The sequence below is a fragment of the Mya arenaria genome, chromosome 2, assembly GCF_026914265.1.
Source record: "Mya arenaria isolate MELC-2E11 chromosome 2, ASM2691426v1".
Lineage (NCBI taxonomy): Eukaryota > Metazoa > Mollusca > Bivalvia > Myida > Myidae > Mya > Mya arenaria.
In genome coordinates, this window is record NC_069123.1 from 52,742,991 (window position 1) to 52,763,844 (window position 20,854).

Below are 20,854 nucleotides of genomic sequence, written 5' to 3' on the forward strand. Positions count from 1 at the left end.
AATTAAAACTGAAAGTGAAAGTTGACATTAACACAGAATAAACATGAAAGTTCGTGGATTAAAGGTTATCATTTACATTCTTCTGGATGTTTGTGTCTGTTTTTCAACCGTCTATCCTAAATTTTCACGATCGTTAGATAAAACAGGTTTTCATAGGTAAGTATATGTATGTTTTTGTTGCAGATATGTTCTTATCAATCTCTGTACAACTCTAACTACAATATTGTACGTTTGTACATCTATTGATCAAGGGCAACATAACACTGACATTTTATTTTCCCACGTCAACCTTTCTTAAGTTTTAATGTGGACTTGGTATTCATCTCACTGTTGGTGAGCTTGTTTTTTTACCTACTCTAACCTGGGACCAATAACAATTTTTATTTTTTTTAAATGTTTATAATTTTGCTCATTTATGAACCCCACCTTCACTGTAATCCATTGTTGCCGATTAATACCTGTAGGATACCTGTAGGATGATTTTGGGTTCTGTATAAGGACTTGTGCCCTTTTTAAACCCCTCTTCGTCTAAACTTGTTTCGTCACGATCTATCTTCGGAGCTCATAAAATCTTATCGTGTAAAGGTTGTTGGTAACAGTTATGAGTATATATGATTAAATTACAGCTGTCCATAGACAACTTTGATACAGGTCTCAAAACTGGTACAGCATGTCTCCTTGCCAGTGGCGGTCCAACCTTACTTTAAATGATTCTACATCTTCAGCATCTATCACATGTTGAGGCAAGTCATTCCACACTTGTATAACACGACGAGAAAACTGGTGCTGGCAGAAAGTGGTCCTAAATCTGGGTTTTTCAAGCTTTAAGTTATGCCCTCTTGTTGATGAAGCGTAGCAAAAGAATCTTTCAAAGTCACAATCATCGATACCTTTTACAATCTTTAAAAGTCTGTATAGCGTCTCCACGCATTCTTCTATGAGCAAGAGTGGGTAATTTTAACTGCTTGAGCCTTTCTTCATATGACATATCTTTTAGAGATGGAATCAATTTTGTAGCCCTCTTTTGTAGTCTTTCTAAACTTTCAATATCTTTTCTCATATATGGGTGCCAAACCACATTCGCAAACTCAAGATGGGGTCGGACCATAGCTGTATACAACTTCATGAAAGTGTACTTATCCATGAAATCAAAAGTTCTGTTGATTATAGATAATATACTGTTTGCCTTGTTTATCTTTGTAGATATGTGTTTATGAAATTTCAAGTCCCTTTCAAACAATACTCCTAAATCACTCTCTTCTGTAGCAGATTCCAAAGGTATATTGTTCATTAAATACTTCTTTTCAGGATTATTATACCCATAGTGTATAATTTTGCACTTATCAACATTGAATGTAAGCTCCCACTTTTTAGCCCAATCACACAATGAATTCAGGTCATCCTGAAGGTTGTCGGAATCTGTTGTTGGGGCATACACTTTCGTGTCATCAGCAAACACCTTGATACTTGAGTTAACTACCTCTGTGATATCATTCACGTAAATGATAAAAAGTACAGGTCCTAAAACACTACCCTGAGGCACACCGCTATCAACATTTCTCCAATCTGATGTACATCCCTTGACCGATACACATTGTCGTCGATTCGCTAGGAAATCATCTATCCACATCAGCAAATTGCCCCTGATTCCAAGAGAAGATACTTTCTTTAACAGTCTTTTGTGTGGAACCTTATCAAAGTCCTTTGCTAGATCCAGATACACACTATCCCAACTCTGATGGTTTTCAACAAATTCTGTCCAATCTTCCATTACATTTAAAAGTTGAAGAGCACATGACCGCTTTGATCTAAAACCATATTGATCATTTGACAGTAACTGATTTTCATTCAAATGCTTTATAATATGTTGCCGAACTATTTTCTCTAGAAGTTTGCATACAACCGATGTAAGACTGACAGGACGATAGTTCCCAGGGTCAGTTTTCTTTCCCTTCTTAAATAGTGGTGAAATTCTTGCATCTTTCCAATCTGAAGGTACTTTCCCTGTATTTACAGATTTGTTAAATATTATAGTTAATGGCTCAACAAAAATATCTGGCATACTTTTCAATAGGAATGGGTGTATACAATCAGGGCCCATGGATTTACTAGGGTCAATGTCTTTCAAAAGCTTCAAAACTTCTTCTTCAGAAACAGTAAGAGAACTGAGTTCACTATTCACGTCTTTATCCTCAATATCAGGTATGGTGTCAATATTTTCCTTTGTAAACACAGTAGTAAAAAATTCATTCAGTACATCCACCTTTTCTTTATCATTTCTTACAAATTCCCCATTTTCACGTTTGAGATTAGAAATATTGCTTCTTGATTTTGTTTTAGACTTTACATATCGCCAGAATTGTTTCAGCTCACTCTTAGCTTTCTGGGATATATTTCTTTCATATTGTCTCTTACTATTCTTTACATAGTCATTTGCCCTATTTCTCACTATTTTATACGCTTCATAGTCTTCATTTCTTCTAGTAGCCAAATACTTGTCCCAAGCATGACGCTTTTTCTTAATATGCGACAGAACTTCACCAGACATCCATAATGGCTTTGTTTTACAGCCCGTTTTAGGTTTAGACTTTGGAACATATTTATCAACACTAACTTTATACTTCTCTGAGAAGGAGCTCCACATTTCATTGACATCACTATCACAAAGTGTTTCTTTCCAGTTGACAGACTCCCAATCTTGAACAAATGCAGGCAAATTACATCTTCTGTAGCTGTAAGACATATTCCCAGTGTAAACTTCTTTATAGTTACAGCAAAAATCAAATACTAAAGTCACATGATCACTTAACCCAATAGATGGTAAATGCTCAAAATTGGTAACGTTATTTTCATCCTTGGACAGTACTAGATCCAGCAAATTCAAAGGCTGATCATTCCTACATCTTGTAAATTGTTGTACATGCTGGAATAGAAAATTATCCCTCAAGCATTCAATAAACATATATTCATGGTGAGATTCACTGTGAATGGTTGTATATGTTTCCCACTCAATGTCTTTCATGTTAAAGTCTCCGGTTACAAGCAAATTCTCAGAAATTCTAGCTGCTTCCCGTAGCAATTCAATAATTATGTCGCAATTGTCCGTTTCAGAAGGGCTTCTATAGATACATCCAATTACAACAGTCTCATCTTCAACAATCCAGTCTATCCAAGAAGCATCATGGTACATCAAGTTTAAGTTTACATTTGGTGAAATATTAAGCTCAGATTTTGCATAAATTAACACACCTCTACCATCATCTGTGCTTGGAAATGCTGTATATCCATCAAGAGCATAAATTACTGATGAGCAGGACACATTGTCATGGTTAAGCTTCGGTAAAACTTCACTTACAAATATAAAATCCGGATTAATCAATGTAACCTGTACCTGCAACTCACTCATCTTATTTTGCAACTGATCTGCATTAGTATATAAACATTTACACTTATTTAAAACAATTTCAGTCTTTCGATGTTCATTAATCAATGATTCTTCAAATTCTTGACTAGACTTTGATGATTCTGGACTAGAAATATCACTCACCTCAATATCACTGTCAATTGACTCATTAACTCGGGAGCCACTGGTCATTTGTCCACTATTTACTGTAATATCACAGTTATCAACTGATCGATAACTATTTATCGAATTTTCATCACTAACAACTGAAATAACATTAACTTCAAAACTTTTAACTGTTTGAACATTTAACATATTTACACCATCCTCCTGGTCCGGTCTAACGTTGAAAACGAGGTGCTGGAGCAATGAGATTTGTGATCCCACTTGCTCTCCTGTTCGCCCCCCTTTCAATTATCTCCCCTCTGAAAATCACCAAATTCTTATTTCCTTCATCACTGAATGTTTTGTTTTTAACTCGCTGCTTCACTGCCAATTAACTATTTGGTTACGATAGAATTAATATCATATGGAAAATAAGGTTCCTAGCTTTATATCAGCGTATAAATTGCAAAAATAACATTTTTAATTTTAATAATAATGTTTCGACTATTTTTCGGAAGATCACTCCTGTTTTTTTAAACCTGCGCTGGTGGCACTGGTGGTCAATCATTGATGATTTCATTTAACGGCAGTTTTAACTCGCCGTTTCAATGCCAATTTATTTTTGTTATGATAGTATTTCATATCAAATTAAAGGTAATTTCCTCAGCTTTATATCAGTGTATAATTTGAAAAAAAACGCCATTTTTATTAATTAAGAAATGGCGATTTTTGTGAAGGTATATCTGTATTCACTTGATACCGCTCGTCTGTAAATCATTAAGCGCACGTTGATATCGATCAAATCATTGCTATCAGTGATCAAATCAACCGACAACAGCATATTCGGACTGACTCCTGCTTTATCACTTGGTTTCTTCTCCCTTCTTAATCCTACTCCCAGCTATAACCCCAGAAGCAGAAGAGCCATCTATTTATCAAAGACAACCTACATGGACCACTGAAGATATATGGTCTAAAATAGAGTTGTTATCATGCAGACAAAGTTTTATTTACACTATACCATGACATTGACCTTTGACTTACAATGTACTTAGTCCAAAATTCTGGTCTAGGGGTCATGTTATAGCAAAGGCAACCAACCAGTAAATTCCACAGCACTGCCCTAGGTCAACACTTTCTCAAATAATTGAGCAGATAAAGCATTCAGAACAATGTTTTCCTTGACCTACTTCTGAAGTTTGCTATGTAGTTATTGTGTGGACAATTGGCAAAAGGCAAAGGGATATAGAAATGGTAGGCATGTGTACGTGTGTTCGTCCAAAGCATTATTGTCGTAGCATGACTTCAAAAGTCTGTGAGGTATTGACTTCAAAATTAAAAATTGATGAGCTATAGATAAATTTGTTTCACATAAAATTGAAGATGTCATATTAACAGTCAATGTCACCCTTGAAGAACACCGAAGCACCATTAAAAGCTTTATTGCAACATTTCATGTTTCAGATGTACATGTAGCTTTGAACCTTCATATTGTATTTGATATCAATCAAACTTATTTTCATGCTTTTGTCCAAGGTCAAGGTTGAAAAGTCATAGGCCATGTCAAACTTTTATTGGTGAAGGGAAAACCAACACACAGCTTTGAATGAAAAGTTGGTATTGTTTTAAAATGCCAAAAAGTTATATTATGAAATATCATCAATTGAAATAGCAAAATTTTAACAAACTCCAGAGAAACATATTTTGAAAGACATATCCGCAAAGAGGAGAATTTGCCACCACTCAGAGCTTTTTGTTCCAAATTATACCACACATACGATAAACCAAGTTTAGGGCAATTGTGACAATCCTTTTGAAGGTCTTGTTGAAATTAATTTTAACTAGAATTGATTTAAGCTCTCCATCAATATGTTTAATGTGTTACATGTACCAATTAAAGTCCAAGGTTACTTTATGTTAATATAACATTTCACATTTCATGTTCGCCTAACACAGGGAGCTGCTCACCTCAGTTGACATGCCGCGAGAGCTGCTGCCTGATTACTTTGATGGAGGTGACATTGATTGCCACATGTTGTTCAGGGAAGTCATTCCATCAGGTGCATATGTTGACCCCTTCCAACTGCAAGAGCAAAGGCATTTCGGAGGACCAGACGTATGTAATACTATATTGCCCTTCAGCTTCAGTACTTCCTGTAATAAATTTGTCCTTGTTTAATGTTATTACTTGAAACTACCAATTTGATAAATTACTTAGAAATATTTCTTGATCTTCAATGAATGGCATTCAAAGTTGAACATCATAATTCTCATTGTTTTTTAACCAATTATTAAACTTTAGTTTTCTCATTATAGGTAAAAGTGGTAGATCCAGTGGATGTTGAAAAGCCTGAGGTCCAATCATTCGAGATTGTTGCCTTGGTTTATGCCAATCTTACATCTGATGGTGACAGTTGGGTGGCCAGCTATAGTTTACCCATTCATCTCCGCTATCATTCTATTTCACCTGATGTTGATAACATGGAGGTCATCTTTCAGAAGCCAGAAATTTTTCTGAGATGTAATGATGCCAAATCTGGAATAACACACTATGGTATGTGCAGGGTATTGCATTGCTTTACTTTTTACTAGATGATAGTTCAAGGTGAGGAATCACGTGACTTTAACGGGGTTCTCACATGTGTCACCACGGTTCAAAACCCATGTAAACAAGCAAGAAAGTGACAGTTATTTCTTAATAACTTTTTTGAGAGAAAAGACAAGAAAATATTTCTTAGCCTATAAAAGACCATGCTATTTTCTGCTTCTACAAGTATGACACATTTTGGATTTGCTTGTATTTTAACGATGGAATCCTTGGCCAAAATTTCGATTTGACGGGATTTTGTAGAAGGATGCAACGCTGTGTGCGCCGTGAGTCTTTGTTTTGTATACATTTCTTAGTAATTAGTAATATTTAAGAACTCATACATGAGTTAAAATGTTGATTTTACTCATTGCATTTATTATACAAATTGTTTGTAAAATTTATTTTAGTTTTCTTAATGAATATCGATATTTTAAGAAAGGCTGTTGTTAACGTGAAATTTATATTTGCTGTTGTTAACGTGAATTCTTCTCATAACATGCTTATTTATGAAATAAGTAGTTTAAACTATTCTCCCAACTGTGACGATAATGCATTCAAAATTGAACGTTTATTCCAAATGATATTTCTTTCATGAAATGAATGTTTATCCATCCATTTGATCGATTTTAAATGTTAAAATTTTGTTCTAGGCTGGCCGTCATGGTGATACGTCCAAATTATTCATTGTCCCTCTGTAAGGGACAGAGCCAACCCTGATACATTTACCAAATGTTGACAAAAGATGGATTAATTCAATTGATGTAGTGATGAGTACATTCAAATGTAAGACAATATGCAGTGTACGCGAAAACATGTCGGACAGTTGGACATTACCAGTAGATTTTCAAACTGTCCGTCGTATCTTCAAAGAACGTAGGACAGATTTTTCCGACGTTTATGATTGGGTAAAACTAATATCCAAAGTTGAAATATTTATCGCATATGAAACTTTTGACAACTGTCATTTTAACTGGATGTTTATACTCCTAATCTGTGTAGTACGCATGCGCAACTGATGGAACTAAAATGCAGCTTCCCGGTAATTCCTGAAAAGACGTAATTTTGACGTAATTTGCCATGTAAACCAGTATTGCCAAATTAATTAACTATGACAGCATCTTTATAAGTCATAAGTTAGTTTAATAAACAGTTTTTGTTCTAAAGCAATTAATGGTACATTTTCGACGAGACGATAATGCAGTGTTATATCTCAGTTCCACACTTTAAACTCCGTTCCATGTACATCCCCCGGTAAAAGAAAGTCAACAGTCAAGAAATGATTGAACTACGGTTTAATGTACAATTAATCATTTAACTATCGAATATAAGAAATAGTAATTAATAATACATGTGTTGCTGGCTGGATTCATTTTATTTGTATGTATATGACGTCATTTTAAACTTCTTATTTCTTTTTCATGATATAAGACAAACTCTTTGAGTGATATGATTCAAAACGTCGCGCTCATAATGTAAAAAATCAAACCTTTTAATTTGTTGATGTAATGGATGCAATTATGTTTTTTATGCCCCCGAAGGTGGGCATATTAAAATCGCACCGTCCGTCCGTCCGGCTCTGTAACTTTCCCCTGTATGGACAGATTTTAAAATAACTTGCCACATGTGTTCCACATACCAAGACGACGCGTGGCGTGCAAGACTCGTGTCCCTATCTCAAAGGTCAAGGTCACACTTAGTTTTTATTCACAATGGAGTGCTGCATATAAGGACATAGAGTATAGGTTGTCGTGTCCGGGCTGTAACTTTCTCTTGTATGGACAGATTTTAAAATATCTTGCCACATGTGTACCACATACCAAGACGACGTGTCGCGTGCAAGACCCATGTACCTACCTCAAAGGTCAAGGTCACACTTAGTGTTTATTCACAATGGAGTGCTGCATATAAGGACATAGAGTATAGGTTGTCGTGTCCGGGCTGTAACTTTCTCTTGAATGGTCAGATTTTAAAATAACTTGCCACATGTGTTCCACATACCAAGACGACGTGTCGCGTGCAAGACCCGTGTCCCTACCTCAAAGGTCAAGGTCACACTTAGTGATTATTCACAATGGAGTGCTGCATATAAGGACATAAGAGTATAGGTTGTCGTGTCCGGGCTGTAACTTTCCCTTGTATGGACAGATTTTAAAATAACTTGCCAAATGTGTTCCACATAACAAGACGACGTGTCGCGTGCAAGACCCGTGTCCCTACCTCAAAGGTCAAGGTCACACTTAGTGTTTATTCATCATAGAGTGCTGCACATAAGCATAGAGTATAGGTTGTCGTGTCCGGGCTGTAACTTTCCCTTGTATGGACAGATTTTAAAATAACTTGCCACATGTGTTCCACATACCAAGACGACGTGTCGCGTGCAAGAACCGTGTCCCTACCTCTAAGGTCAAGGTCACACTTAGTGTTTATTCACAATGGAGTGCTGCATATAAGGACATAGAGTATAGGTTGTCGTGTCCGGGCTGTAACTTTCTCTTGAATGGTCAGATTTTAAAATAACTTGCCACATGTGTTCCACATACCAAGACGACGTGTTGCCTGCAAGACCCGTGTCTCTACCTCAAAGGTCAAGGTCACACTTAGTGTTTATTCACAATGGAGTGCTGCATATAAGGACATAGAGTATAGGTTGTCGTGTCCGGTCTGTAACTTTCCCTTGTATGGACAGATTTTAAAATAACTTGCCAAATGTGTTCCACATAACAAGACGACGTGTCGCGTGCAAGACCCGTTTCCCTACCTCAAAGGTCAAGGTCACACTTAGTGTTTATTCACAATGGAGTGCTGCATACAAGGACATAGGGTATAGGTTGTCGTGTCTGGGCTGTAACTTTCCCTTGTTAGGACAGATTTTAAAATAACTTGCTACATGTGTTCCACATACGAAGACGACGTGTCCTGTGCAAGACCCATGTCCCTACCTCTAAGGTGAAAGATACACTAAGTGTTTATTCCCAAGGGAATTCTGAATATAAGGACATAACAGTGTAGGTTGTCAAGTATGGGTGGTATTTTTTATGTTCAGAGGAAATTTAAAATAACTTGCCATATGTATTTGACACATAAAGGCAAGATCAACTTTTCATGTACTGACCTTGTTCGTAGGTCAATGTCACATTCGGGGGCATTCGTCACATACTGTGACAGCTCTTGTTTTATATATGTTTGTATATTACATAAGTAAAGTCATGTTCTTGTTTACATAAATATAATTATATACCATTGATGTTTGACATGGCCTTCGTACAACTTTGAATACATTATACATCGGAAATGTGTACACAAATGACAAAACTATCTGAGTTTTTAAAATATGTGTAGTTTTTTTCCAAAAAGGAAACATATTTAGGGCACTCTATTTCATCAGAATCTGAAAGTGAGTTACAATATAACCTATTGTTGTTAAAAGATAACTGTTATAGATAAAATGTTGTTTTTTTCCACATAAATATTAGTGTTAGCAAATAAAACAAAGGTAATATTTTTTTAAAAAGGCTGAAACATTAGGCAATTTTTTTTGGTATCAAGGGCTTGATTTAGAAATTGTGAATAAATTTACTTATCTAGGAATAGTATTTAGCACTGGTGGGTCATTTAGCACAACGTTTGACACTTGGTCAGGACAAGCTATGAAGACTTTTTACAAGCTTAATTCAGACCTAGTAAATTTCCTGGTATAGCAACATGCCAGTATTTATCTTTGTTTGATAAATAAATATATCTTACTTTAAACTATGGTTGTGAAGTTTTAGGTCTACATGATAGCATTAAGTTAGAAAGAGTTTATTCATAGTTCTGTAAAGAAATACTGGGTGTTAAAACCCAAACTTAGAACAATTTTGTGTATAGAGAACTTGGAAGAATACCATTACTAATTATAGGATTGTAAATGTGATTAATTATTTTTGAAAGATTTCACAATGTGATGATATTGAATATGTTAAAGCTGTTTAAAGAAAATCGTACAGAGATTTAGAAAGATTGCCAAATTGTTAGTCATGGGCAAAAGTTATTATAGATATATTACAATCACTAGGATTTTAAGTTCATGGTTATTTCAAAGTGTTGGTGATATTAATATATATGTATATGTGAACTGAAACAGACGAAATGTATATGTACAAAAATGATTTGCTGAATTTATTATTTCATCTAGAGACAAAACGTTTGTTTTGTTCGCAAATTGAGGCTGGTAAATGGCATAAACCTACTCCTATATCTGAATATGAAAGGAAAAGTCAAGTTTGCCATAAAATAGTAGATGATTTTCATTTCTTGTTTGAATGTACTTTATTAAGTTATTTTAGAAGACAATACATACATAAATACTATTTAGATAGACCAAATACAACCAAATTTGTTGAACTTTTACAAATACCAATAAGACTATTCGAAGGAAATTAGCAATGTTTACCACAACACTTTTTAATTTAGAGTCCCTGCTGTATTTATAATGAGGTTAAATAACTCATTCAAATGATATAAATTGTAACCCCTGTCACCTCCCATTGGTTATATTATATTTTATGTGTACTGTCTATGTTTAATTTGTGTTTCGTATTAATATATATCGTTACCTACGATCGATTGAAAACATGCAGATGATAACGGCGAAGCCTTACTCTGTACTGCATGGATGTTGCTGTTGAAAAAGTTAATTTCCAGCAGGAATGTTTCCAGAGAACATGATGTTCTAGCCGCCATGGGATGTGTAATGTGATGTCTGTGCTGCGGAATTCGTATTTGTGTTTTCGGTAACCGACAGCTGATTAAATTGGCAAGCAAATGGCATTGATTCCATATTGCTTGTGTTGGTCAAGATGGAGATGTTTGAAATGTTCTTGTGGTGTTTGTCACTATTGTGGCTGTATTTGTTGACTGACTGGATATTTCTGTGACTAGTAATCTGCATTATCTGGTTGGCGGAACATTGTTATCAGAAAGTTTTTGTACAAGATGCTTTCTGGCACTATGATTCGTTAGCCATTTCTCTCCCGAAAGTCTTACAGCTTCATTATTACGGTAAGTATTTGTTGGCATTTAAACCATTTTGTTTACAAACAATGCGGAGGGATATCTAGGTTGCGTGTGATTATTCTGGCCAATCGAAATGTCTGATAGGTTATCTTACACATGTGTAAGTTAAAAATATTCGTAATGGGTATATTACACGGAAAACAAGGATAAGCATGTGATAAAAAGATATATTGACCATTTTCGAAGCATGGGATTTAACTAGAGCGTGGGCAATTTTATGATTTACCTTTAGGAATGGCGATTTTGTTATTGAATTGTTATGGTTATTTGTCGTTTCTTGGCTGTGGATTTTTTTCGCTTTGGAACGTACATGAGACGGGTTTGGCTGAAGTGGATTTTGCCTTCCATTTTAGTGTATCTATTACTTCGTCCATTTAATTTATCCATCTTTGTAAACATTTGGTGAAACTGCAGAGCGATACTGAGTATTTGGAAGTCTCCCTTTGATGGCCTTCAGGCAACATAAATTGAACATTTTCAAATTGATCAAACTGGTGTAAATTCATACCGTGAATAAGAGTTTTAGGTTGTATACATTCTCGTCACAAATGATAGGGCAATACAAGCCATAAAATAGAATAAACTGAGCTATGATAAGTTTGTCAAGCATACCGACTTAACATAGTCAGCTTTATTAATATGAGAAGAAGTTTACGTTAACGACAGCACATAATCACATTCACATTTACAACAGCACTTCATGAAAATTCGATATTTATTGAAAAAACTAAAATAACATTTAACGAACAATTCATTTTATGAAAGTAATGAGCAAAACTAACTTTTTAACGCATGTCTGATTTCTTAACTATAACAAATGACAAAGAAATATGTACAAAACAAAGAATCACGGCGTACACAGCGTAGCATCGTTCTACAAAATTCCGGCGAGTTGAATTTTGGCCAAGGATTGCATCGTAATAATACAAGCAAATCTAAAATATTTTATACGTGTAGAAGCAGAAAATATCATAGTCTTTTATAGGCCAAGAAAATGTTTAGGAATTACTGTCCATTTCTTGCTTGTTTACATCGGTTTTGAACCGTGGTGACACATGTGAGAACCCCGTTGAAGTCACGTGATTCCTCAACCTGTAGTTGTTGAGACATTTTAATCTCTCAATCTTTAAAATATATCCTTGACCTTTTGGTTTTAAGGTGTCATAAAAGAATGTCTTAATCTTCACAATGCTATTTTCAAGGAGTTTCAATCAGAATTTCAAGCTTCACATTTGGAAGTAATATCATGCATACCACTCATGCTCTCACCTCAAAACATGTAGTTAAGGTCACAAATGACAGTCTTAGTGGTTAATTCAGCCCACTAGTGATAGTGCTTATGTTTTCTATCTTTGCCATGTTTTCAACATTATATGGAATTTCAATCAAGCTTCCAGATTGGCAGAGCATCTCTCATACTTTCAACCTAAAGTTCAAGTTCAACTACTGGTGGAAAAGGGATTGCATAATAATTGTTTGTACCTCGGCCATAATTTTGTTTTGATTTCAATCACACTTCATAAATTTGTATAATGGAAGGTGTGTAGGTCATGCATACCAGGGTGCTCTTGGTGGCCCTGTTGGTAAATGCAACCATAATGTCCCATACATCTAGCAATTGTTTTCTGTTTTGGGGTTTTGGCTATTGGGCTAGTTTCCATGTGTGTAATTTCTAATTGTACTATCAGTCTGGTTTTTTTCTACTATGCACATGTCACAGGGTGAGAAAAGTGTGCAGCCAGACCGGGGCTCGAACCCGGGACCCTCGCTATCAGGGCGAGTGCTCTACCGACTGAGCTACCGGACCGCTTACCCGCAAACTGGAAATTCGTCCTCGAATTTGAGGAACACCAGTGCTAAGGAATGCACATAATTAACACTGAGAGCGCATTATGATGCCAAACAGTGCTGCCACGGCCCCACGTTGGGCGCCAAATGTCACAGGGTGAGGAAAGTGTGCAGCCAGACCGGGGCTCGAACCCGGGACCCCTCGCTATCAGGGCGAGTGCTTTACCGACTGAGCTACCGGACCGCTTACACACCTCCTCACCACATGTGTAGGTATCGGTACCGTGACACACATTTTAAGCTTGTCATTTTTATTTTATTTTTAAGAAAATAGTCAAGGTAAAAATTAAGGTATCTTATGTACAATTATGTGAAATTTAAAACTACATGTATTTGAAAGAGTTTCATGTGTAGGGAAGAAATATTTTAAAAAAATACTGGAAAGATGCTTTAATATTTTTAACCTTCAAAGATTGCAAAATAATTAATTTCAAGTCTTAATTCTGTTGAATTGAAAAACAAGAATACAAACTGCAATAATTTATCTATTACTCTATTATATATTATAATATAAATCTCCAAAATTATGTCTCAAATGATACAAAAATGTTTGTGTCTTAGTCATCTGCATCATCACCCAAGCCGTCTTCATTCAATTCTTTTACCTGGGCCATAACTATAACATGTTCAATATTTTTCATTGAAATTTGATATTCATGTTGCCAGAGACTATATGCACATGTCTAGCAAAGCCCATACATAACGCTGGCTTTAATTATTGTCAAACTATGCTTCTTGTTTTAATTCCCCGTCACTCTTGTTTGTTTACAATATTGGATACTTCAATGGTTGAAACAAAAATCTTCTCAATGAAATTTTCAAGAATCTATTTAAATAAAAATGGTTATATTTTTTTTAACTTGTGTTGCAGCAAATCAATGATGTTTCATTCTACTTATTAGTTTGGGATTATTAATTTTCAGGCTACAGAGGTGAGACTGTGCGGCAGGAGAGTTTGGGGTGCTCCAGCAGTGATATCATTCTGTGTGACTGGTCTATGATACAACTGCATCAGGTTTGTTTGAATTTACTGTCCTGGTATAAACATGTAATACTGTACTCCCATATTAGCCTGTGTCAAGGTCATTGATCAAGCAGTCAAGTGACCAACTATTTCCCACAAATTGGGGAAGGGGATGAATAAATGGTAGGTGTGCATGTTTGAGTGCATCCCAATCCTTTTCTCATTAGCATAACTTCAAAACTCTTTGAGGTATCGACTTCAAACATAATATATACAGATAGATCATATTGATGAGAATTGCACAGACACCATGAATCTGGAGGTTTGTAGTTGTTACCCTTAGATCATGTTCATTCTATTTTTTTGTCAGGACCAAACCTCTAAAAGCCTTTAAAGTATATTAAATAAAATTTGACTTCAAACTTCATATTCAGCTAGATCTTAATGATGAGAAGTGCAAATGAACCATAACTTTGGATATTTTTTTTCATACCCATATCATATTTCTGCATATAGTTTTAAAGCAATTTGTTTCTGATGGTAATGATGAAATTAATGATAGTTATCACAGAATGCACACAAGCAGATAACCACACAACATTGAAATAGAACAAAACCTACAACTCAATTTCTGTATTCTTAAAGTTATTGCCGTTTGTTCGATCTCTATCCTCTATCAAAATGGGAAGGAGATACTGAACTTCATTCAGCGCGGTTTATGGCAGTCTATGACTGCTCTTGTTAGATTGATGTTGTCAGGTAAAACTCCTACTTATTTTACAGCAGAATAGCAGTCTTCATGCCTGGGTGCCTGTTGGAAAGACTGGACACTTCACAATCGTGACAGTTGGAACTGTGATAGCCACGACAGCGGCATGCTTTCTTCTAATAGCCAAGGCATTGAAGTGTTATACCACAAAAGGGACAAAAGACAGCTGATATCACAAACTAGTGCCAGCAAATACGCTCATAATCTTTAACTAGTTGAACTTGATGCAGTTTGTCGGATGACGTTTAGATTAATTATTTCATGATTTTCATCTATAACATTTTGTTCTTCAAAACAGCACAAACTTTATGAGTTAAGTTAGATTTCATGAAAATTGCATTCATTAAAATTCTATTTAAATGTTTGATTGCGCAGAGGTGTATCAATGCTTCGTCTTTATGCTTGATCACCATTTGTAAGCTGTTTTCTTAAGATTAGTAGTCAAAATTATATTTTGGTTAACTTAATGGCAGTGTTTTTTCACATTTACCATACATTTATTTTTATATATCAGCAGACAGCTGTTATTGTTTGTAATCCGGTGCATCAGTAGATTTAAACATAAGCTGGGCCAGTATACAACATTTAGGGGTCAACCTAAGATTTTGTCCAATGAAAAGACAGTATTTTACAAGTTTCCAAAAACAATTATTTCAATAAATCAGCAGTCAGCCATTTATGATTGTAAATCAGTAGCCAATTGTATAAAGTTTCCCATAGGTTATCTTTTGGCTAGATGAATCATTAGAACGATTTGATTGGTGAGAAGTAACCATTCAATAAACATTGACCAATCAATAAGTTATTTTGGCTAACTTAAGCCAAACCAAAGAAAAAAAAGTTTTATACAATTGGTTGCATGTATATTGGTAGATTTAAACATTCTTAAATCTTGACCACTCATTAACCTGTTAATGGGTAATATGCATTTATCAAAATAAATGGTTATGTAACATGCACATGTTGTGCCTCAAGGTAGTATTTTCGGTATGTTTTGTATTTCAAAAGGGTTTTGTCTTTGATATTGCATTTTTTCAGAACAATTCCTTTACATATCCATTCAAGTTATGGTATGTTGGTCTAATCCACACTGGAATAGTGCATAAAGGTTACAGTCCCCATCTATTCTGGTGATAACGTAGCAGAAGTAGAGATCGAAGAGGCCCTAAAATTCCGCCTTGAAATCCTCATTTCCTCTAAAGATACAAATATTTTATAAAAACAACATGGTTGTGTGATTTTTATTTTATTAATCATTATATCAAATTTCCACACCTACTAAGATTAAAGTGAATGTTATTTCCATTTGGAGTTTTTCATCTTTTACCTTGCAAAATTGGAGCTTCAGCATTTTGAGATCACTCCAGATCCAACCATGCTTGATGTCAATGACTCTTGCAATAGCAGGGTGTTACTACAGTTAGCATTCTGTATCCCTTATTTACTAGGCAAATCTATTCCTCATTTTCTTTTTAAAAAACAATAAGGAAATTTAATCTAATAACATAGTTAGATTGAGAAGTGCAGCAAAGTCTCGAAAAAAAAGTAACAATAGTTTTTTGTGTGTTTAATTGTGATTTTCACAACATCTGTAGCACACATGCTTGTTATGTCTCCCCCATTCAGTCCGTCAGTCTGTACGTCACACTTCAAAGTTCAAAGTCGCGGTAAACTTGAGTTGAAAAGAAAGGTTTCCGCTCACTAACTAAAGACCCCTATTGATTTTAAGATTCAAAGGTCAAGGTCGCGGATACCTTCAGGTTTAAAAACAATATGTTGGCGGTGACCTTTAGCTTAAAAAAGGGTGTCTGCTCAATAACTAAAGAACGCTTAAACACAGGAACTTCATACTTGATATGCTAGTTGGTCATGACTAGTAGTTGACTTCTATTGATTTTGAGATCAGTATGTCAACGGTCAAGGTCACCGTGACCTTGAGGTGAAGAAACGGTTTTCGCTTAATGACTATAGAACGCTTGCACCCAGGAACTTCATACTTGGTATGCTACTTGGTCATGACTAGTAGATGAACCCTATAGATTTTGAGATAAGTAGATCAAAGGTCAAGGTCGCCGTGACCTTGAGGTGAAGACCGCTCAGTAACTTAAGAACGCTTGCACCAAGGAACTTCATACTTGGTATGGAAGTTAGTCATGACTAGTAGATGACCCATATTGATTTTGTGATCAGTCCGTCAGTCAGTCAGTCCGTCAGTCTGTACGTCACACTTCGTTTCCGTTCAATAAAATCATACTTTATAAGCCATTTATAAAGTGGTTTATATTTGTGAGACATATTATTATTATAATTTTCTTCATTGTATGTTGGCCTTGGAGGTTGGAGATATCGCAACATAAATAAGTTTAAGTGTAACCGCACATTATTTAGTCCAACTTTGTGATCGCTTTTTAAACTTGACAAACCTTTTTCCTAATTTAAAACTTCAGAGAAGTTTTACAAATTTATTTTATCAACCGCGAACCACCCCTCCACCCTCCATGCTATTTTATCTAGTTCGCTTATATATGTTGCATATATTTTATTGTGGGCGATTGCCGTCCAACTTTGTGATCGCTTTTTAAACTTTACAAACCTTTTTCCTAATTTAAAACTTAAGAAATAAATCCGTCTGGCAAAATCTATATCTGCCAGACATTTTCAACCATTTCGGAGTTACTCTTCCTTTTCCCTTTTGCCACAAATGAACTGCGGAAACTTGGCTGTGCAAATATAAATAAAGAACACTTGCACCCAGGAACTTCATACTTGGTTTGCTAGTTGGTCATGACAAGTATTTGTCCCCTGTTGATTTTGAGATCAGTAGGTCAAAGGTCAAGGTCGCGGTAGATGTTCACTATTTAATACGGGTGAATAAACCAAACTCCACTGTTGTTTCGTCTCCAGTCCAAAATTACAAATTTCATGTCCATCATTTATTTTTTCTCAGCTACGACCACACAATATTGGGAGTCTAGCGCTTTTTCAAAAAAGCAATCTCTAGCTATATTTGTGTCCAAAGACCGAATGAGCCATCTGTTGACGGAGTAAACACAGTGAACTGGTTGTTCAAATTAGGCCCATGTGTTTTGTAGTCACAGCCTTGGTCCTGAGAATGGTGACTTGAGATTCTTATAAAATTACTGCTTATTTTGCATAAAAATCTGCGGAAAGACAGGAACGAATATAAGTTTGCTATAATCCAGTTCCGATCTTCACCAAACTTAGACAATAGTTTAATAGTAATGCGACCTCAATTGCTTTAAAAAAAAGCCATCCGCCCATGCATGACTGGAGTATGACCCTAGAAATTGGCAACATTCCTGTAAAAAGTGACTCCATATTAAATTGGCACGTTATATGTAACAAGACTGTAATAGCGACGCCATAAACTAACACAAAACAATTCCAAGTGAACTATAAAGTTTTTTTGCCTTTTACCAATACGTACAGAGAATAGAAAATGACCAAACAAGCCAAACTGTACTGTAGAGCATAGGCCCTCTCGGGTCTCTTGTGTATTCCAAGATAAAGTGAAAAACGGACCTTGAAAAAAAGCGCAAACCATGATTATGTTGACAGTTTGATGTTCTTGATAGAAAGACGGTCGAATTACATTAATTTCAAATGTTTTTAAAGGTGCTAAGCAACATGACTGAGTTCAAAAACGATGGCATTTTTACGCATTTTTACACTATATTACGCCTTTAGCTATGGCTCATTTAAGTTCAGGCTTGGCCCCTTCAGGCTTACATCAGATACTTTCGATTCCCGGTTTTAAAAGGTACGATAAGACATTCATCTGATATATCTCGCCTTAGCAAGGTTTAACTATGTCATCATATAGGCTAATAATGAAAGTATTATGGTACAAAGCGGGAGTAATATAACACAATGAAAAAATAATGTAACGATAAAAATGGGGACCACGATTGCGCTGTATCGCTGGGTGCAGGACGAAGTGAACCATTTCACAAGTGAACCAGTTCCTAAGTGTACCATTTCAGGACCAAGTGAACCACATATGTATTATATAGTGGCTATTGTGTGATGGCACACTGCCTGAAAGGTGATAATAACTAGTAATGATCGCCATTTGAATGCAAGACTTCCTTACTGACGTCCTCCGCTTCGGTCCGCAGGAGTGGAACCAGAACGTAGAACGGAAGGTACCAATAAAATGGTCAACTTATATACAGGCTTTCATACTAATTAAAGAATGTTTGAGTCATATGTCACTATGTCTGTTCACAGCTTCTGTAAGTGAGCTGTTTAATTAGTAATTACCAATTAATAAGGCCAATTAAAATTAAAGTACAATTATCCATTAATTACACCCACACTTATTTGGTTTTGGTACATGATTGAGGTGTAAATAACAAACATAGAGAATTTTTGAACATGTGTGGAATAAAATTCAACAAAGTAGGATATCGCTCACCTGATTAAAAAGGTTCAAACGTTATTGATCGGACAACATACTGGACGCCTCCCGCCTGTACGCCGCAAATGAAATTATAATACGTCCATTTTTAAACGGGCTTAAAAAACATGAACACTATGTATTTGCCTAAAATGTTACAAAGGATCATTACTCTTACAATATTTACTGAGCTGGAGTTATATAACTTGTCAAAAAAAACAACTGCATATTGTTGCTGTGAATAAGTTCATGAAGTTTGAAGTTGATATACGCTGATGAACGCAATGATTGTAACACTTTTTACAGAAGATTTTCAAAGTTTTACATTTAGACAATGGTAATTAGCTCCGCCCCTGGTGGCTATGTTTGTTTATGATTCGACATGGGGTAAAGGAATTTGATAAATGGCCAACTAAGGGACAATTCTGTTTAATTATTTTAAAATCGGTCCAGCCAATTCTGAGGAGAAGATTTTTCGTCGGCTGAGCAGTACAGCGGAAGATTTTCAAAATAGACATACATGTATAGCGAAAAGTAGCCCCAACCCCTGACGGCCATGTTAGTTGATGGAAAAAAATATCTCGATTTCTTCATTGTTAAGTTTAAACATGGGTAAAGGAATTGGATAGAGGGTCATCTAAAGAACGTTTTTTTAATCGATTGGTCCAGCGAAATCTCCCAATGAATATTCAGCTGTGAAGTTTGGTTGAAATTGTCCGTGTGATTCAAGAGAAGAAGTTGTTCGAAGGAAAATGTTATCGACGGACGGACGACGCACAATCACCCATTTGTGATAAGGCTGAGCACTTTGTGGTGTGCCGAGCTAAAAAAAATATATTTATGCGTTCGAATATCCCTCAAGATATAAGAAAAAAAACACGAAATGAATCGACTCCTTGAAAAACACCGTCTCTTACATATTAGACAGCATCGGCAGCTGAAAACGACTTATATCTTTCAGCAATTTACCTCACCGTCATTTTTTATTTATTTTTTTACATAATTTTATTCAATATTCTATTCCATTTCCTATGATTAAATAAAAACATACCCTACCCGAGTTCGTTTTCAAAATAAATACGTCACTACTCACATTCACCGATGGGTATCTGTTTTTGGCGATTTCTTATAATACTAATACAAATGTACTTAAATTATAGGATTACTTATTTATCGTACAATAAATTATATTTCCGATTTTGTTTTATAAAAAAAGCCGTAATATTATATTTTTTACGGTTTTATCAACGTTTGCGCCAAATAGCACGTGTGCGCTAGGTGGCGCTGTAAATCAACAAACAACGGAATTTAAAAAATATAATAAAAATATATAATAGTTGGTGTGTGTTTGTGCATTCGTCATAATTCGTTGACCTACGTAGAATTAATGCAGCAGTCAATTGTAACCAGGCCCCTCCCCCAGGTCAGGGCTATACCGGGGATAGCGGGGAAATGGGCCGTGTTTTTGCCTTCCAGGTGGCCCCGTAGTACCGAGTAAATAAGGTGGTTTTGTCTTCGCGCCAAAAATAGCGGGGAATGGGCCTTACCTACGATTCCTGGGGTGCGGGGGCATTTGGCGGGGATTTTACCAGCAGTTCGTCCCCGGGGGTAAAATACCCGGGCTTGGCTGGACCGAAAGACAAAGTCCCCGCTATTCCCCGGACATGGGGGAGCCGTGTTTACAATTGACTGGTGTTTAA

General features: G+C 35.8%; 1 protein-coding gene across 2 annotated transcripts; it reads left to right on the forward strand.

Moving 5' to 3' along the window:
• Positions 1-16: 16 nt before the first annotated feature.
• Positions 17-16,039, forward strand: LOC128209215 (phosphatidylinositol-glycan biosynthesis class X protein-like). Of its 2 annotated transcripts, none has more exons than XM_052913159.1 (5): positions 17-156; positions 5,465-5,624; positions 5,825-6,062; positions 13,925-14,016; positions 14,749-16,039. In XM_052913159.1, the coding sequence occupies exons 1-5, from the start codon at positions 44-46 to the stop codon at positions 14,902-14,904; spliced, it is 759 nt and encodes a 252-aa protein (XP_052769119.1). In that variant the 5' UTR covers positions 17-43; the 3' UTR covers positions 14,905-16,039. The 2 variants fall into 2 exon arrangements, with proteins under 2 accessions (XP_052769119.1, XP_052769123.1); XM_052913163.1 differs by having other exon boundaries at positions 14,752-16,039.
• Positions 16,040-20,854: the final 4,815 nt, after the last annotated feature.

Excerpts from the sequence above, each read along its gene's own strand:
- LOC128209215 (XM_052913159.1), top strand. The coding sequence starts at position 44 with ATGAAAGTTCGTGGATTAAAGGTTATCATTTACATTCTTCTGGATGTT. Across the intron at positions 157-5,464 it reads GATAAAACAGGTTTTCATAG|GGAGCTGCTCACCTCAGTTG; the intron begins GTAAGTATATGT and ends CGCCTAACACAG. Across the intron at positions 5,625-5,824 it reads GGCATTTCGGAGGACCAGAC|GTAAAAGTGGTAGATCCAGT; the intron begins GTATGTAATACT and ends TTCTCATTATAG.